Source organism: Temnothorax curvispinosus, unplaced genomic scaffold, assembly GCF_003070985.1.
Source record: "Temnothorax curvispinosus isolate PA1 unplaced genomic scaffold, ASM307098v1 QBEX01012734.1, whole genome shotgun sequence".
NCBI lineage: Eukaryota > Metazoa > Arthropoda > Insecta > Hymenoptera > Formicidae > Temnothorax > Temnothorax curvispinosus.
In genome coordinates this window covers 357,561-373,390 of record NW_020222514.1, presented here as the reverse complement: position 1 = coordinate 373,390, position 15,830 = coordinate 357,561, and the positions used below count along the sequence as shown (strand labels likewise).

At 35.3% G+C, this 15,830-nt stretch overlaps 1 protein-coding gene across 2 annotated transcripts in view; it reads right to left on the bottom strand.

Annotated features, from left to right (window-relative positions):
- Positions 1–2,450: 2,450 nt before the first annotated feature.
- LOC112462761 (caskin-1-like) overlaps positions 2,451–15,830 on the bottom strand; it is a 28,990-nt gene continuing 15,610 nt past the window's right edge. Inside the window, exons 2-7 of one of the 2 annotated variants that reach the window (XM_025028741.1) lie at positions 8,622–8,900; positions 8,118–8,441; positions 7,641–7,978; positions 7,118–7,504; positions 6,557–7,018; positions 2,451–6,441 (exon numbers count right to left, since the gene is read on the bottom strand). In XM_025028741.1, the coding sequence (XP_024884509.1) occupies positions 6,184–6,441; positions 6,557–7,018; positions 7,118–7,504; positions 7,641–7,978; positions 8,118–8,441; positions 8,622–8,900 (2,048 nt within the window). In that variant the 3' untranslated portion in view covers positions 2,451–6,183. The remainder of the gene's footprint in view (positions 6,442–6,556; positions 7,019–7,117; positions 7,505–7,640; positions 7,979–8,117; positions 8,442–8,621; positions 8,901–15,830) is intronic. The other variant, XM_025028742.1, reaches the window with a different exon arrangement.

Sequence of the window (15,830 nt, the reverse complement as noted above, 5' to 3'; positions counted from 1 at the left end):
GACGGCGCGCGACGCGCGACTGTGTGGGTGAGCGCGCCGCGCGGCCGCCGAGCCGAGTCGAGCCGAGCGCCAATCACGTTCGGGTCTCTCCGGCGCGACAAGGACGGCCCGCGATAACTGCCGAGCGCGCGAGAGGGACGGAAAAGCGAACGCGCAATGGTGCCGAGAGACTCGAGGGAGAGATGTTAATGCTAGGAACTACCGAGGCGGTCGAGATGATAATCTCTTTTGAAAAATTACTTGAATTTGTAGCGATGTGTTTTCCGAGATCTTCTGCGAATCTCGCTCTACATAAAGACATAAATGATTGAATCGATCAATTTACTTCCCTCCTTCGTCCTTCCCTTTTTTCATGTATCTGCGTTACTTATAAAGATGAAGAATCCGTATCTCCAGTTTTTGTCAAAATGGAGCATATTTTACTGATGTACTTAAATGGTAGAAATTAATCGTCAATTGTGTTAAAAGAAATGACTGAAAATTGAATGTCGCATAAAATAAAGAAGAAAATTTTGTAATTCAAATTTTATAACTTCGGATTTTTTAGTGAATTTTAGGTTGGCTTCTCGCTCTCGAAATGATATAAAGATCTAATTTTGCAATTGAAAGATCTCTAAAGATTGTTTTTCTCCGCGTAAAAGATTCAATCGTGTTTTCTCTGACAAAGGATATAAATGTGTTAATCTCGGGAAGATATCGCTGTTCGAAATATTTTTATTGTCTAACTACTCGAGATCGTCACGTGTGCATGTACGTCGGGATATCTTTTACTGTTTTCGAAAAATTGAAATTTTGTCGATCTCGACACCACTGAGGCTCTACGAACGAAAGGGGACGATCGACGATCGTGGGAGGGAAAGGGAACGAAAGGTGAATAAGTACAAAGAACGACGGAACGAAAGACGGAATGGGAGGCGCGTTTTTAACTAACGAACGGGCCCCGTCCACGAATCCCTCCAGATATTCATCTCGTCGAACGCCTTTGTGGTCGGCATTCCCCGTATTAGGGATACAGAGTAGCGTAGAATCGATGTTGCACGAGATGAGTCTGAAGCACCGTCGATTTGTCTCCTTTCTCGCGCTTGAAGCGTAGCGATTAAAAAGAAATAGCTTAGTAAGCTTGATTAAATCGGCCTGGTGACTTTGTCACGTCATCTTCTTTTGCTTGAAGTTTTGTTCGTCAAAATAACGCTTGTCCATCATATTTTTTTAAATTTCATTAATATTTTTTGGTTAAAATTTAGTTAATATTATTCGAGATTTCTTTAAATTATTTATAAAACATTGAAATATATTATTGGAGTATTATATTATCGAATATTATTCAAGAAATATATTTCGAAATATATAAATAGATTTCTCGAATATAATATTCGACAATATAATACTCGAATAATATATTTCAATATTTTTAACGAGAAAAACTTCATTTCAAATCAGTTAAAAGCTATGTGATAAAAAAGGCAGTAATTTTTTCGTACGTGCTCTTTAAAAATGTGTTCTATTCCAGTTTGATTTTTTTTTATTTGTCTAATCTCTCTAGGGAAAATAATTTTTATACCAATCGAGAAATGAGGAATAAATGTGTCCATTGGCTTTATTTAAAGATCAATCACCTTTTTCTTTAATCGATAAATCAAATAATATATTTAAAATGCGCATTTATATAATATATAAACCAACATGGAAGGAAGGGAGGTTGTACAATGCAGTTAGGCGGGCATTTGGCTCGCTGTAAGCGAGATTATAGCGAGACTGTAGCACGCAAACACATATGTTTGTACAAAAATTATAACTAATTAATATACTGTGTGTGTATATGTATATGTTTCTGTGTCTGTCTATACACCATGTAGAAAGCAATGTGCTCAAGAAACTGCCGATTAACTGCCTAGCCTACCTGAAAGCACAAATTCTGAATTCATATTACCTATAATGTTTGAAATTGGAAAGCAAATTAAAAACCAAGAAATTATTCCTTCTTCTCATTTCTATTACATATTACGCGAAGATGAGTCTCCAATCTACGTGAAACGAATTTATTTAAAGAGATAAAAATCACTATTTTAATCCATGGAAGAACTGTATTTTATGCGCTGCTTTTTATCAACTCACCCGCCCGAGTGCTTCAACTTTTTGCAATCTTTCGCGTTAATAAAAGTGTGTAAAATAATTTTTACTCGTCCGTTTTTCTATCCTTCTCTTGTCCCCCCCCCCTCTCCCCTTTTCTCTGCGTATGTTTCTTTATGCAAGTACCCGTGAAGAAATTTTTCGTAATAATATATAATGATATAAAGTATGTCCATAAGTTTTCTTTCTCTTGTATGATCTTTATTCGTACATATATAAGAAAAATAACACTTAAAAAATAATTGAAAAAATAACTTTTACATTGTTTTTTTATGATAAGTAAAATTGCAATTAAATTATACAATATTTTATATATAATCATATCTTATATGCGATTGTTACATTTATACATGATTATATATGGACAATACTTTCTAATTTCCTCAAACTTCATTTTTTGTAAAAAAAAAAAAACAATGCGAAAATTATCCTTTCAATTATTTTTTAACTCTACTTATTATTCTCTGTGTATATATGAACAGAGATACAAGAGAAAGAAAACATGTATGGATGTATTTTATACAAAATTATACATGAAAAATTTGTCCCCGGATATAAAAAAGTAATTTATATCGCTAGTAAGAAACGTCATAAACTATATTGTACACTGTCCTATAGTTAGAACGCAATTAATTAGAAAATAAATTCATGTAATAAATTACAAATAACTCGTTATAATATTTGATAATGTCGTTGTGATATTTTGTTAGATCTTCTCTTATAACATACATAACATTTGAAACGAGCATACTTTTATATATTTAAATGAACTGTTGAACATTAACAAGACGGTGGAAACAATGTTATGTGAATATTGAGATGGCTAATCAGAGTAGATAATATTTATTACCATATAAATCGATGTTGCTTCTCAAGCAGCAGATCATTAAAAGACGTAGTAATGTTTATTTTAATTTACTAAACGTCTCTAAGTCGTCTTTTAACGTCACTCTACTGCTTGGACTGCTAACAGTATTATAAAAAAATCGAGTAAAACAACGTATGCTCGTCTTTCCAAAATTTAATTTACACATCTTTTAACACGACCAATTGCTACCTCTACTATTAAGATATGCAATGATATAATTCTTTTATTGATTTATAACACTTCTAACATAAATAAATTTTAAATAACTCAGATGTTTATCGGTATAAAACAAAATGTAAACGGGACGTGGTAATTTGATTGCGAAAAACAATTAATATGTAAGTGCAATGACGATTGAAATAAATCACAATATTATAGTCTTTACGGCGCAAAATCAGATATGATTTGATCGAATAATTGCGCATTGCTATATTACATAAATATCAAATTGCAATACAAATCTACAATCTGTTGTAATAACTTATTAGAGTTATTAGCGCCAAATCGCATGTCGATTATGTGACTGCGATTTCCCTATAAACGGTAGTTCACACATCTTTCTCTTTCAAAGACGTATTGTGGAGAATATGCCCTTATAAACTTGCTTGCTAATGGTGTATATACATACATGTATGTACAGGATGTCCTCAAAACAGATTTTTAATGATAGATTCTTTGACCAATGTAATCAATCAATTTTTCCTTAGGAATAATATATCAAATTGCACATTTACAATTAGAACCATCAATAATTTCCAACTTATAAGCGATTAAGAAGCAAAGATTTATTGCAAATTGAATCTCAAAAAGGCAAGTGGAAATAAACTACATTCTTTATATCATGTCAAATGGAGCTTAATTTTAATTTATGGCTTAGTTAGAAAGATATATTATCGAAGGATAAAAGTAGAAAGAGAAGGATAAGTAGTGACTTCCCATTCTTATTAGGAAAAAATTACAAATTGGCCAAAGGATGTCATTAAAAGGATAGTTGAATATCCTGTATGTGTATGTGTATGTGTGTATATATACAATATATATGAAAGATATATATATATATGATATATATGTACACACACATATATATACTATATAGAATTATAATACATCTACAGTAATTAACAAGACAAATCTCTAATTCTGCACTGGGCAGTCTTCTTCATTTTTCATTAATTAATTCTAAGTATAATGATATACCTCAAAACTTTATATACGTTTTACCAGGTGTTCTTTCCTTATCTGCAGAGCGCGATTGGATTTGGTTATAAACAACAACTCTCATTAGAACTAAAAATAGAATGTGTCACGCAAGAATGGTGTTATAATAATTATTTATTTTATAAATCATGCGTTTTGCATTTTCAGTCATTAAAACTGGTACGTAAAGTGATCTCTCATTGGGAAAATGGGCATATAGGTCACTTTTGTGTGTAGCAAATATTAATAATACGTAACACGTATTAATACATTTGTATAAGTATTCAATTATTAATATAAATTTGTTCGTACAAAAAACATTTTTTTTCCAGCTTGAAATATCAAGAATGTTATGTAAGATTTTTACCATGTTGTTTCTCGAGGGATTCTCAATTTAAATCTCTGCCATTTGCATCAGTTATTGCAAAGATAGATAAAAAATGTTTTCGACATATCAACTTACAATACTATAAGTATATGTCGTATATAGCACCTTATAAAAAGTTTCTTGCAAAATATTACGTCCAGATCGCAAAACGTACCAGTGACACGCATTTTCGGAAGACCGTCTTTCGAGCGTCTGTCTCAAAAGTGTCCCCGCAGCTACCACTTTGATTTAATACATATGAATACCTTCCAACTGCTTCGCCATATCCAGATGTGCCACACAGTAATGGTAAGCTATGTACGTTTCTATATTCATTAGTACAGATAATAAATACAAAATGTTAATTGGCATACATTACTTATATCTCTGTACTAAACCATATTGCCTTGAAATTCTAAATACGATCAATAGCATCCCTCATAGACCTCTCTGTTAAAAGAGGAAGCACTATCAGTGTCTCCTAAAAAAAAAAAAAAATCATGTAAGATTCTATAAATTCATATCGGGATGCAACCAAGTGCAACCTGTTGATTATTTTTCACCATTGTAACAATCTCCCTACGAATATGTCTCTAACGTTCGGAGCTGCTTTATTTGGGCGATGGAACACATGATTATCTTTCTTTGCACCTTGCTTTCATAGTCAACTATGAGTAGAAAATTTTCGATTTCTATCGTATTATCGATTTAACAAAGGACGGAAATGGAAAAATATCAATTGGAATGTACGTATGTTAACGAAAACCAGATTTTTTTAGAGAAGAGGGGTCGGGTTTGATTAGTTACAAAGTTACAGATATAAAATGGCTTTATACAGAAGACACATGTGTTCTTTTCGAATTGCCTGCAACATGACCCGCATAAATCATAATTATATTAATATATCTGTATCCGTTAGGAAATTTTATTCCCTTTCTCCCCTCCCCCTGCCACATCAGTATTTCATATTTGTTTGAATACTGGGTTGCCCTAATTCATTATAGAATAGAGCGACACGTATATTATCACTCGTTTCTAATATTGTCCATTTTAAAAGAAAAAAAGAACAATGAGAAAGAATATAATTCTACAACTACTCCAAAAGAAAGTAGAAAAAGATTGTGCATTATCACTATAGATGCAATACCACAGCTGCGTACAGAAATTTGCTGGAACGTTCAATGTTTCCATGCAAAAATAAGTAAATTTCCTCTTTCAATAAAAAAAAAAAAAAAAAAAAAAAAGATCAGAGCAAAGTATAAATTACGCAAAAATAATTTCGGATATGCGTTAATCTACACAATATGAAACAGAATATTCTCATCAATTTCGAGCGACGTAATATGTTATTTGTTCTTTTTTTTTTGGAATAAAAGATTCTGTTCTTCCTCGCAACGAAGATATAGATTTATATATCGGTAAATATTTCCGTCTTTAAGAATCTTAGAATTTGAGATCCTCGAGTCTCAACGCGATTCAGTTTATCCCGTCGTGAATTGCAATTCACTTGTGTCTAATTGTGTACGTTGCACTAATCAAGTTTATTTATTTCATATATCAAAGCCTGCAATCCTATGGCAACTTTAGTTGAATAGAAAAGTGCAAACGAAGGCAGTGACGATTATGAGTTCAGGCCCTGGCGTTTCTCTTCTTCGAGCATTGCGTCGAGCTCATCTGTAAGATTGGCAAGCATATTTCCAATGTCGTTCAAAACATCCGCAGGTTCACCACCATTGGAATGATGATTGATTAAGTGACCGCCGATACCACTGTTAGGGCCACCCGCCATGTATTCTTGTGCTCGACTGGCCCTTTGTTTTATCGTGCCGGCATTCTCGTTGGCAAACGGTAATGAATCTGATTCTGTACTCGAACTTGACTGTAAATATAAAAATAAAACACATATATCATAGAATCCAATGCAATTAATAACGTATGTTACATCATTATTGCACCATAAAAAAACGGATACATTAAAAACTCTTGAAACGCACTTTAAAACTAGCGTCTGATCCGTTGCGATGCTGCAGGGCGAGAGATGCAATTAGCTCGTGCTCTTCGTTAATATTAACGCTGACGCTACCCCACGAACGTGACATGGAAGAAGACGGTCGATTTAGTTGCGGAGGCGTAGAAGGTGCCGGCGTAGGTGCCGGCGGCGGTGGCGGTGGATGATGAAGCAAATGGTGATGTTGATGATGATGTTGATGAATGTGATGATCGTCGCATGATGCGGTTGGCACTGGCCCGCTACAGTCTATCACGACGTCACCAACCGCCGAGCCACCGACACCGATTACGGAAGAACTAGTCGTGTCTCTAGAACTTTGTCGTCTTGGGGGTGATGGAGGACATCGTTTTGGAAGATGCGGACTACTCTCGAGCCCGTACGTTAATTGATACTTGTTATCCAAGTCTCTCGGCAAGGACTTATATTGTCCCGGTGTCGCAGTGACCTGAAATCACAAAACAATTGAATCATCAGCACAAAAATTTCTCTCGCTCGTTTTCGTTTCAATCATACATCCATACACATTCGAAACAATCAAATATACCTTGGCTACGGGCCGCGGGCGAACGAGGCAATGTCTTGGTCGTGGAAGAGTGCCACCACCAGCATCTACAACGGAAGCATCATTCGTGGGTGTAAGATCGCCGTCCTCGAAACTGCGGGGACGCCAATCGAGAGGTTGTGGATGCGGTGTTGGCGCTGGTGACGGAGGATAGCCAAGAGGCGCATCTTCTAGACTCTCCAAAGATTTTCCCCGGGAGCTAGTACGGCCAACTGTATTATAGTCGGTTGGAAACGCGGCGTACATACTTTTCCAAGCAACACCAGAAGTGGTATCGTTTCCACCCCTTTGAAAAGATCTAAGTACAGGCGAGGAACAATCCTCATCAGGCGATGGTAAATCAGGTCCACCTCGTTGAATAACAACGTCCTAAAAAAGTCCAAAATTATGCGATATTATCTTTTATTCCGTAACATTTTTTGCGATATATTGATCAAGGTAATTAAGAGATTACACTCTCTTAATGAATTCGATATTGATGAAAATCATAGGGAACATAATTTACCTGTGTATGTCCAGGATGTGGCGGCAGACGCGCAAGGTCGAGTGGCTGTATACGCTTGCCAGCGCGAATATCCTTAACTCTCTTAATTGCTAACAATAATTTTTTCTGATGCCCTAACCGTACGATACCGATGTCTTCAAGGTCCTCCCAAGTGAGAGTTGTCACGTCCTCTACGGATCGCATACCCTGTTGATGAAGTGCGCCAAGATATTCCTCGAGCCTGAGAAGCCTGAGCCATTCTTCCAACGATCCGGGTACATGCTCCGGCAATCCATCTCCTATATTCAAATTGTCTATTTCCGCTTTTAGTCGTTTCCTATGATTAGGTTTCTTGATACCTGTAAAATAATGTGTAAAACTGTATGTACTTGTTTAAATATTTCATACAGTATTTATACGAGTAACATCTCTATGAATTAAATGAATGCATTTAAGAATGCGCTTAGATTAGACTTGCTAATGCAATATGTGCCTCACCTATAGCCGTGAGATCCTCCGGTGTCATGCGCGTTATAGTAGCAAGATCGTAACCTGCGGAAGCAAACAAGGGGAAGTATTCTTCAAATTGGAGCTCGTTTAACCAAGCGTGAACGACGTCGAGGTCTGCCGGTCGGTCAGGATGACTTCCGAGGGAACTAATAGAACATCTAGGAGATGAGGCGAGCGCGCCAGGTCCTCTAGGTCCCAAGTGATATCCAGACGCTCTTCCAGAATCTAATGACGCTGTAGAGTGCCTAGAACCGGAACCCGATCCGGAACTACCGGGACTGTCTCTGCCAGGACTCTGGGTCATATCGATACCTAAGAAATATCAAAACATCCATATTTTTCAACCACAGCGATAAAAATCTTTTAATAGCAACGTATAATTGTTATTTAAAAACGATGTTTTTTTACGCTCTTCGCATTAAAAAAGAATTAATCTAATATAATAATAATAATAATAATAATAATAATAATATGACGTCGTATAATTCGCACCTTGATCTTCGGCGTGGGCATACTTGCCGATCACCGGCGGAAAGGCGAAGCCCGAATGGGTAAAAATAGGTCCCGGACTTTTTCCAGATGGCATCCCGTAGGAACCATCGTCCGCCGTGCCCCCGGGGCCGCTTCCGGAGAGGAAGCAGCTATCCTCGCTGCTAGCATATCCAGCCGAGCCAAAAGAGGAACCGGAGTGTCGAAACACGTCTGGTACAGCTGGTGGTGCTACTTTCTTCGCTTGAGTCACGGCTTTGGACGGCCGGCTCATACCGCCAACTGTAACATGTAACAGAAAGTCAATTTTAAATCAACCAAATATCAAAACGTACATCCGTTTACTCTCTAGTTAAGGTATGATCAAACATAACGGTGTTCCGATTTTTTTTCCAAAATTCTGCAAAAGAAAAAAAGATATGTGCCATCTCACTCTTTATACTGATGCCGTAATGTAAGTATCAAAATTCAGCTAGTTTTATACACATTCGGTTCTGATAAACATAATTAAAAATTATAAAAACTGTAAAAAATATTCCTGAGATTTTCTGAATTATCAATGTGTTATTTTAAAAAACACTGGTAAAGTAAATTTGAAAGAAATAATTTCCGATTTAGAAGAGTACCATTCAGCTTTCATCCTCAATGATATACATTAGGATTAAATGTGCATCAGTTTTCATCGTTTCTACGAACATCGCACGCAGCTCACAATGTGCTTTCTATGTAGAAGCTGGCAACTAGAGCAAGACTCGAATTAAACGAGAAAAAAAATTTGTTTAACGCTTGATAAGATTAAAAGTACATTAATACTTCGATTCACCGATTCAATCAATAAAGTTGATTTTGAAGTTCCCTTATCACATTTGTCTCTTTAGTTATTATTTAAGTTTTGTCGCATACATCGGAAATTATTTACTTATGTTAACTTGATATTTAAAAATTTGTAGTGGAGATACAATTAACGGAATACAATTTTACGAAAAATACGTATTAGAATATTTATGCGGGATATCATAATAAGTAGTGTGCTTTATAAATTCATACGCAGGGTATACCGGGGCACGTTGTCACATCGGCTTTATTTAAAAAACTAATAACCAGAGAGCAGTACCCGTCATTCCCAAAACGTGTTAGTGTATGCCCATCTTTGGTGTGTTTACAGTGTTGAAATTGCTCCAGCCGTGTTGACGTAAAATCAACTTGAAAGTTTTTTGCGATCGTAAGTAAAATTTTATTGTCTAATGGCCAGTCTACAATGAGTCGTTAGTCGTTAGTCAGATGTCGGAAGAAATAGTTATAAGCGTATTGTAAGCAATCGAAGGCCTGTAATCAGTGATCGTAAGAGATGGCATTTGGCCAATCGCTTATGATTGCCGATTACAGACTTCCGATCGCCTTATGACACGTTTATGACTTTTTTCGACTCTCTTCCGACATCTGACTAACGACTAACGACTCATTGTAGACTGGCCATAATATTCAACGTACTGGACATGAAGCTTATGTTTTTTCAGAATAGACCTTTATATTATCTTAAAGTATGTACTTTTACCTACTGCGTGCAATACCTAACCTTATGAATATCTCAAACGTGTTGGCCATGAGGAAGTTTGAAGTAAAAAAATGCCCTCGGGCATATTTTTACTTCAAACTTCCTCGGGGCATTTTTAAAATCGATTTTTTTAATAAAATGGCAACGAATTGAAACTCATCAGTATGTCTCACAGATTTTCCATATTTGAGTTTCAATTCGTTGCCATTTTATTAAAAAAATCGATTTTAAAAATCGGCGATCGTCAACGACTCGTCTTTATTGTTAACTTAAATAACCCCTTTGGTTTTTTTATTTCAAATCGACCGTTTCAATTGGACAGTGTCCACCGCCGAAGAAAACATCATCTGCCGGCGGCCATAATTTTTTTGTTTTCGGAAATTTTTAAATAAAAGTTTTTTTTAAGCTTTTAAAACATATATCTTTGAGTACAAAAAAATTCGTTTTATTCCCACTAATAGTTTCTGGAAAAAGAAATATCTGAATTTCGACCTATTTTTCGGGCCTCTAGATGGATGTAGCCCCTTAAAAGAAATTAACACATTCTCGAGAAACTTTGATCTGCCACCCGACTAAAAGTCCGATACAGAAATCATTTAGATATAAACCAAGGTAAACAAGATACTTTCCCTAGCGTTCCACAATAGATTTTGCAAACAGATTTTGCAAAAAAAAACGAATTAAAAGATATCCCTGCGACATATACTATATATAATATAGTTAACAATAATATATCATAGTTTATTTAATAATTTCCAGTGTAAAGTTATCGTACAAATATTTTCTGTCAAAAATAATAACTTTATCCTTATATCGGTCTTTGTTCATGGAAACAACATTAATTGTAATGTTACAAATTGTACATTTTAAAGATTAATAAATCTATTAATTATCACCAAAGTCACTAGTAGGTTCATAATCCATAGCTCTTTATACAGAACGAGTAACAATTATCTAAAATTATCTCGAAATAAGCCTTAATACATATAGATATAATATAAATATTAGTTTAAAAATACAATAATTGCACATGATTTTTATACAGAATTTCTTTGTAATAATTTAAAAAATTTTAATTGGCTTTAGCAAATATTGTATTTTTTTAAATAAATTAAATAGCGATGTGTGGTTCTTTTTTCATTTCATCACCACATGCATGCATTGTATATCACATCATATTAAATAAAGTTCGAATTCTAGAAGTGAATCTCGAAACAAACTTCGAATTATGGATTTTTCATAAAATGCAGCTCAGTTTGCAGTGCTTTGTAAAAACTACATTTCGTCATCATATTATCGAAAGACCATTACACGCAGTAAGGTCACAGATTTTATTGGATGGCACCGCGGTACCGCGATCAAATCGGGCCGCAACTTGATCTACGTAAATCTATAAAACTGAAACATAACATGGATTAAGAATGCATGCTCACAAAAGTATCTCGTCAGATTTAATGAATGCTTTGTGCGGTGTAAAGAGATAGAACACGGTCAGTTATTAAAATAAGTAAAAATTGATCGTGTCAGAAAACACGTCTGCACACCACAGTTACGGACAACAATTGTGTTGTACACAATTGCGTTACACGGAAACGATGTTGTCCGTAACTGTGGTGTGCAGACGTGTTTCCTGACACAATCAATTTTTACTTATTTTAATAACTGACCGTGTTCTATCTCTTTACAACGCACAAATCATTCATTACATCTGACATGCAGACACATTGTTGTGACTATTGAATTGCTCTGTAAGAATATGTACACTTGAAAAAAACTCGAATTAGAGTCAAAACGTAGTGTTGACTTTTTAATTAAATTGCCAGTTATAGTCAAAGAATTCTTATTATTGTTATTTTTTATTACATTTCCCATTTGGTATAAATGATTTGTACGCAAATGAACGTTGGAAATTGTAGCTTGATGTTTCAGGCACCTATTATTACATGTTTAACCTTTCACCAATAACAAATTAATTTGTTTAGTTAAGTCTTTTGGTAACATGCTGCAAAAGGTACAATTTAATCAACCGGTCGCCTAAATTTTACCTGTGGGTCTTTTAAATCATACCTCCTTGAAAATATCAAATTTAAGAATAAAAATAATTAAAAATATAAGATTAATGAAAGAAATCACTAACTTATACCTATTTTACTAATAATTTATTTTAAAAAAATATTAAGTACTTAATAATTAATAAATCACAACAATGAAAAAATTAGGACGTCTCTGTCGTGTTAACATAATTTAAATTATGTCGCGTAACGTATAATAAAGATGCATGCGCATGAGTATACAGCACGATTTCCTAGATCGTATCGGCACAATACAGGAAATCTTATGATAGTGCGATTTAGGAAACTTGGTAAATTTTATAAAAATATAGATTTAATCTTTATAATAATTGCAAATATGCATATGCAAAGAATGTAAAATATTCTACAATAAACGTTCTTTTATAAAAATATAAAAATTTATAATAAAATTGTATGATTACATTATTATCAGCTGTATAAATTAATCAAAAATTTACATCAGTTGTACCGGAATTTTTTAAATGTTGTTAGCACGCATATAACAAGACATAATCTGTTATATTCTCAATTCTCATTTATTTCATATTTTTGTTACTAAATGTTTGCTCATATTAAGTAATAATGTAAAATATTGATGAGATACAATTTAAACGATCGGTACGCAATCGGCAACACTCCCTTAACATATTCTCAAAAAACCTTAGTCTGTCACCCGATTGATAGTCCGATACATGAATCATTTAGAATCTAACAGACAATTGTCTTCAACTTTGGCATGGATGACAGATTCCCATAGACGAATATCCTCCATAAATTTGAACTAATTCTTATATCATTTTGATTTGAGTAACCACCATTTTTAATAGACATTTAAAAGCTGAGTGTTGCACGCACGACGCCGTGCTGTAAATAAATATTATAGGGCTATAAAATAAAGATAACGCGATTGTTGCGAAGAATCTTGCTTACATCTAAAATTTTAGATGTAGTCAAGGTAAGCAAGACCTTTGCTACATCTAAAATTTTGAATGTAGCCAAGGTAAGCAAGATCTTTGCTACATCTAAAATTTTATAGGGCTATAAAAAAATATGAAATATGCGATAATTGCGAGGAATCTTTCTTACCTTGGCTACATCTAAAATTTTTTCCACATTTTTATTTGCTAAAACTCCTTTACTTTATGGGACAAAAAAACACCCACAAGTTTTCCCCTGCCCGGCCGTCCACCCGCAACCAATCTCCGTAAACATTTCTGGAGAGGGGTACTAGTATATAAAAGTACGCATACCGACATTTCGAAACCATAACCTTTACAAAGTTTCTACTGTAATCGTGCATTTAGTGACCGCTGCAAAAAGTACGAATTTCAAACAAAGCAAGTATATACGACAAGCAACCAGGCAAATTTTTTAATATTACATATTCGAGGCATTCAAAAGTCAATTAACATTCAAACATGCTGAACAAAGTGTCGAGCTTCCTTTATGTTCTCAGTATTGGTGCAGTGATTAACTTATCACATGGGCACACATACTACAATAGTAATTACAACAATGATATCAGTGGATCAAAGTTGTCAAATTTACTGAAATTATCTATTGGAATGCAGAACTTCTTAAGGCAAAATCAACATTATTTAAACCAAGAAATCCCGGACAAGACACCGCAGTTCGGAGATACTTTTGATTTTATAATAATTGGCGCCGGTACGGCTGGAGCAACCATAGCCGCAAGACTAAGCGAAGTGCCTCAAATTAAAGTACTACTGATCGAAACTGGTTCCCGTGAAAACCTGTTTATGGCTATCCCAATATTCGCTGTCGTCCTCCAGATAAACGACAAAATAAATTGGAACTATCGGACCAAATCATCCCACAAGTACTGTCGTGGCATGAAAAATAATAGTTGCCATTGGCCGAGTGGAAAAGTAGTCGGTGGCAGTAGTGTGCTAAATTTTATGATAGCAACTAGAGGCAGCGCCGAAAATTACGATCGATGGGCCGAGATGGGGAACGAAGGATGGGCATACCAGGACATCCTCCAGTATTTCAAAAAGCTGGAAACAATGGATATTCCAGAGATAAAATCGGATAATGACTACCATGGTACCAATGGACCAGTACATATCACATCCTCGTCATTTCATACCCCATTAGCAGAGGCATTTCTAGAAGCTGGCAAGGAGCTAGGATATCCACTAGTAGATTACAACGGGAAGAATGGAATAGGATTCTCATACCTGCAAAACACGATCATTAACGGCACTCGCATGAGTAGCAATAGAGCGTACTTGCATCCCGTATACAGTCGTACCAATCTTTATTTAACTCGTGAGAGCATGGTGACAAAAGTGCTAATCGATCGTATTACAAATCGAGCAATCGGCGTTGAGTTCGTCAAGAATAAAAAAACAATACGTGTGTTCGCGAAAAAAGAAGTAATTCTATGTGCAGGTGCCATTAGATCACCGCAATTATTAATGCTCTCCGGCATCGGACCAGCGAAACATCTTACCGACCTAGGCATAAAAGTAATTCAAGATGCGCCAGTCGGCGAGAACCTCATGGACCATCCAACCTTCATTGGATTGACATTTACAACAAACGCAGCGGTCGGTTATCGGTTCTCCGATCTGATAAATCCTATTAATTCGCATATATCGGACTTTTTAATCAATCGAATGGGATCGTTTACGATTCCGGGCGGGTGCGAAGCCATCGGTTTCGTCAACACAAAACACCCAAAAAATAATAATAATTTACCAGACATCGAATTATTGTTTGGTGGCAATTCAATGAGAGAGATTGTTCCCGCCAGGGCATTCAATTTTAAAGATCCTATAACTCAGGAATGGGATAAGTACAGTCTCAGCAATGGCTGGACCGTTTTACCAGTACTGTTAAAACCCAAAAGTCGCGGTAGAATAACATTGTTAGCTAATGACGTTAATGTTAAACCAGAGATTGAACCAAATTATTTCGATGATCCAGACGACGTCAGGACAATGATTGCTGGGATTAGAACTGCGTTAAGTATTGGTCGGACAAAGACAATGCAAGCGTTCGATTCTCAATTGTTAAACATTACTTATACGGAATGCAACAATTACGAATATGACTCCGACGCTTATTGGGAATGCGCAATAAGGACTCTATCAACGACACTTTATCACTACTGCGGCACTTGTAAAATGGGACCTAGTGGAGATCCGACTGCTGTCGTCGATCCCAGATTAAAGGTATTTGTTTGTAAAAACATATTAGAATATTCATGCAAAATATCATAATAAGCAGCATGTGCTTTATAAATTCATATGTAATATTTTGCAGGTTATTGGTATTGAAGGGTTACGAGTAGCAGACGCGTCCATTGTGCCCGAAATTATATCGGCGCACCTAAACATTCCTGTGTATATGATCGCCGAAAAAGCGGCAGATATGATCAAAGAAGACTGGGGTTACTTGGAAAAGTCATAGGGTAAGCTGACCAGTGAATAAACAGGGTCCAGTAAATAAACAAACAAAATCACTTTTAATTTTAAATGTAAAAAAAATCATGGATCGAAGATAAATGATTTTGTGATAAATATTAAGAGAAAATTCACAGATTACGTTGAGATCAAT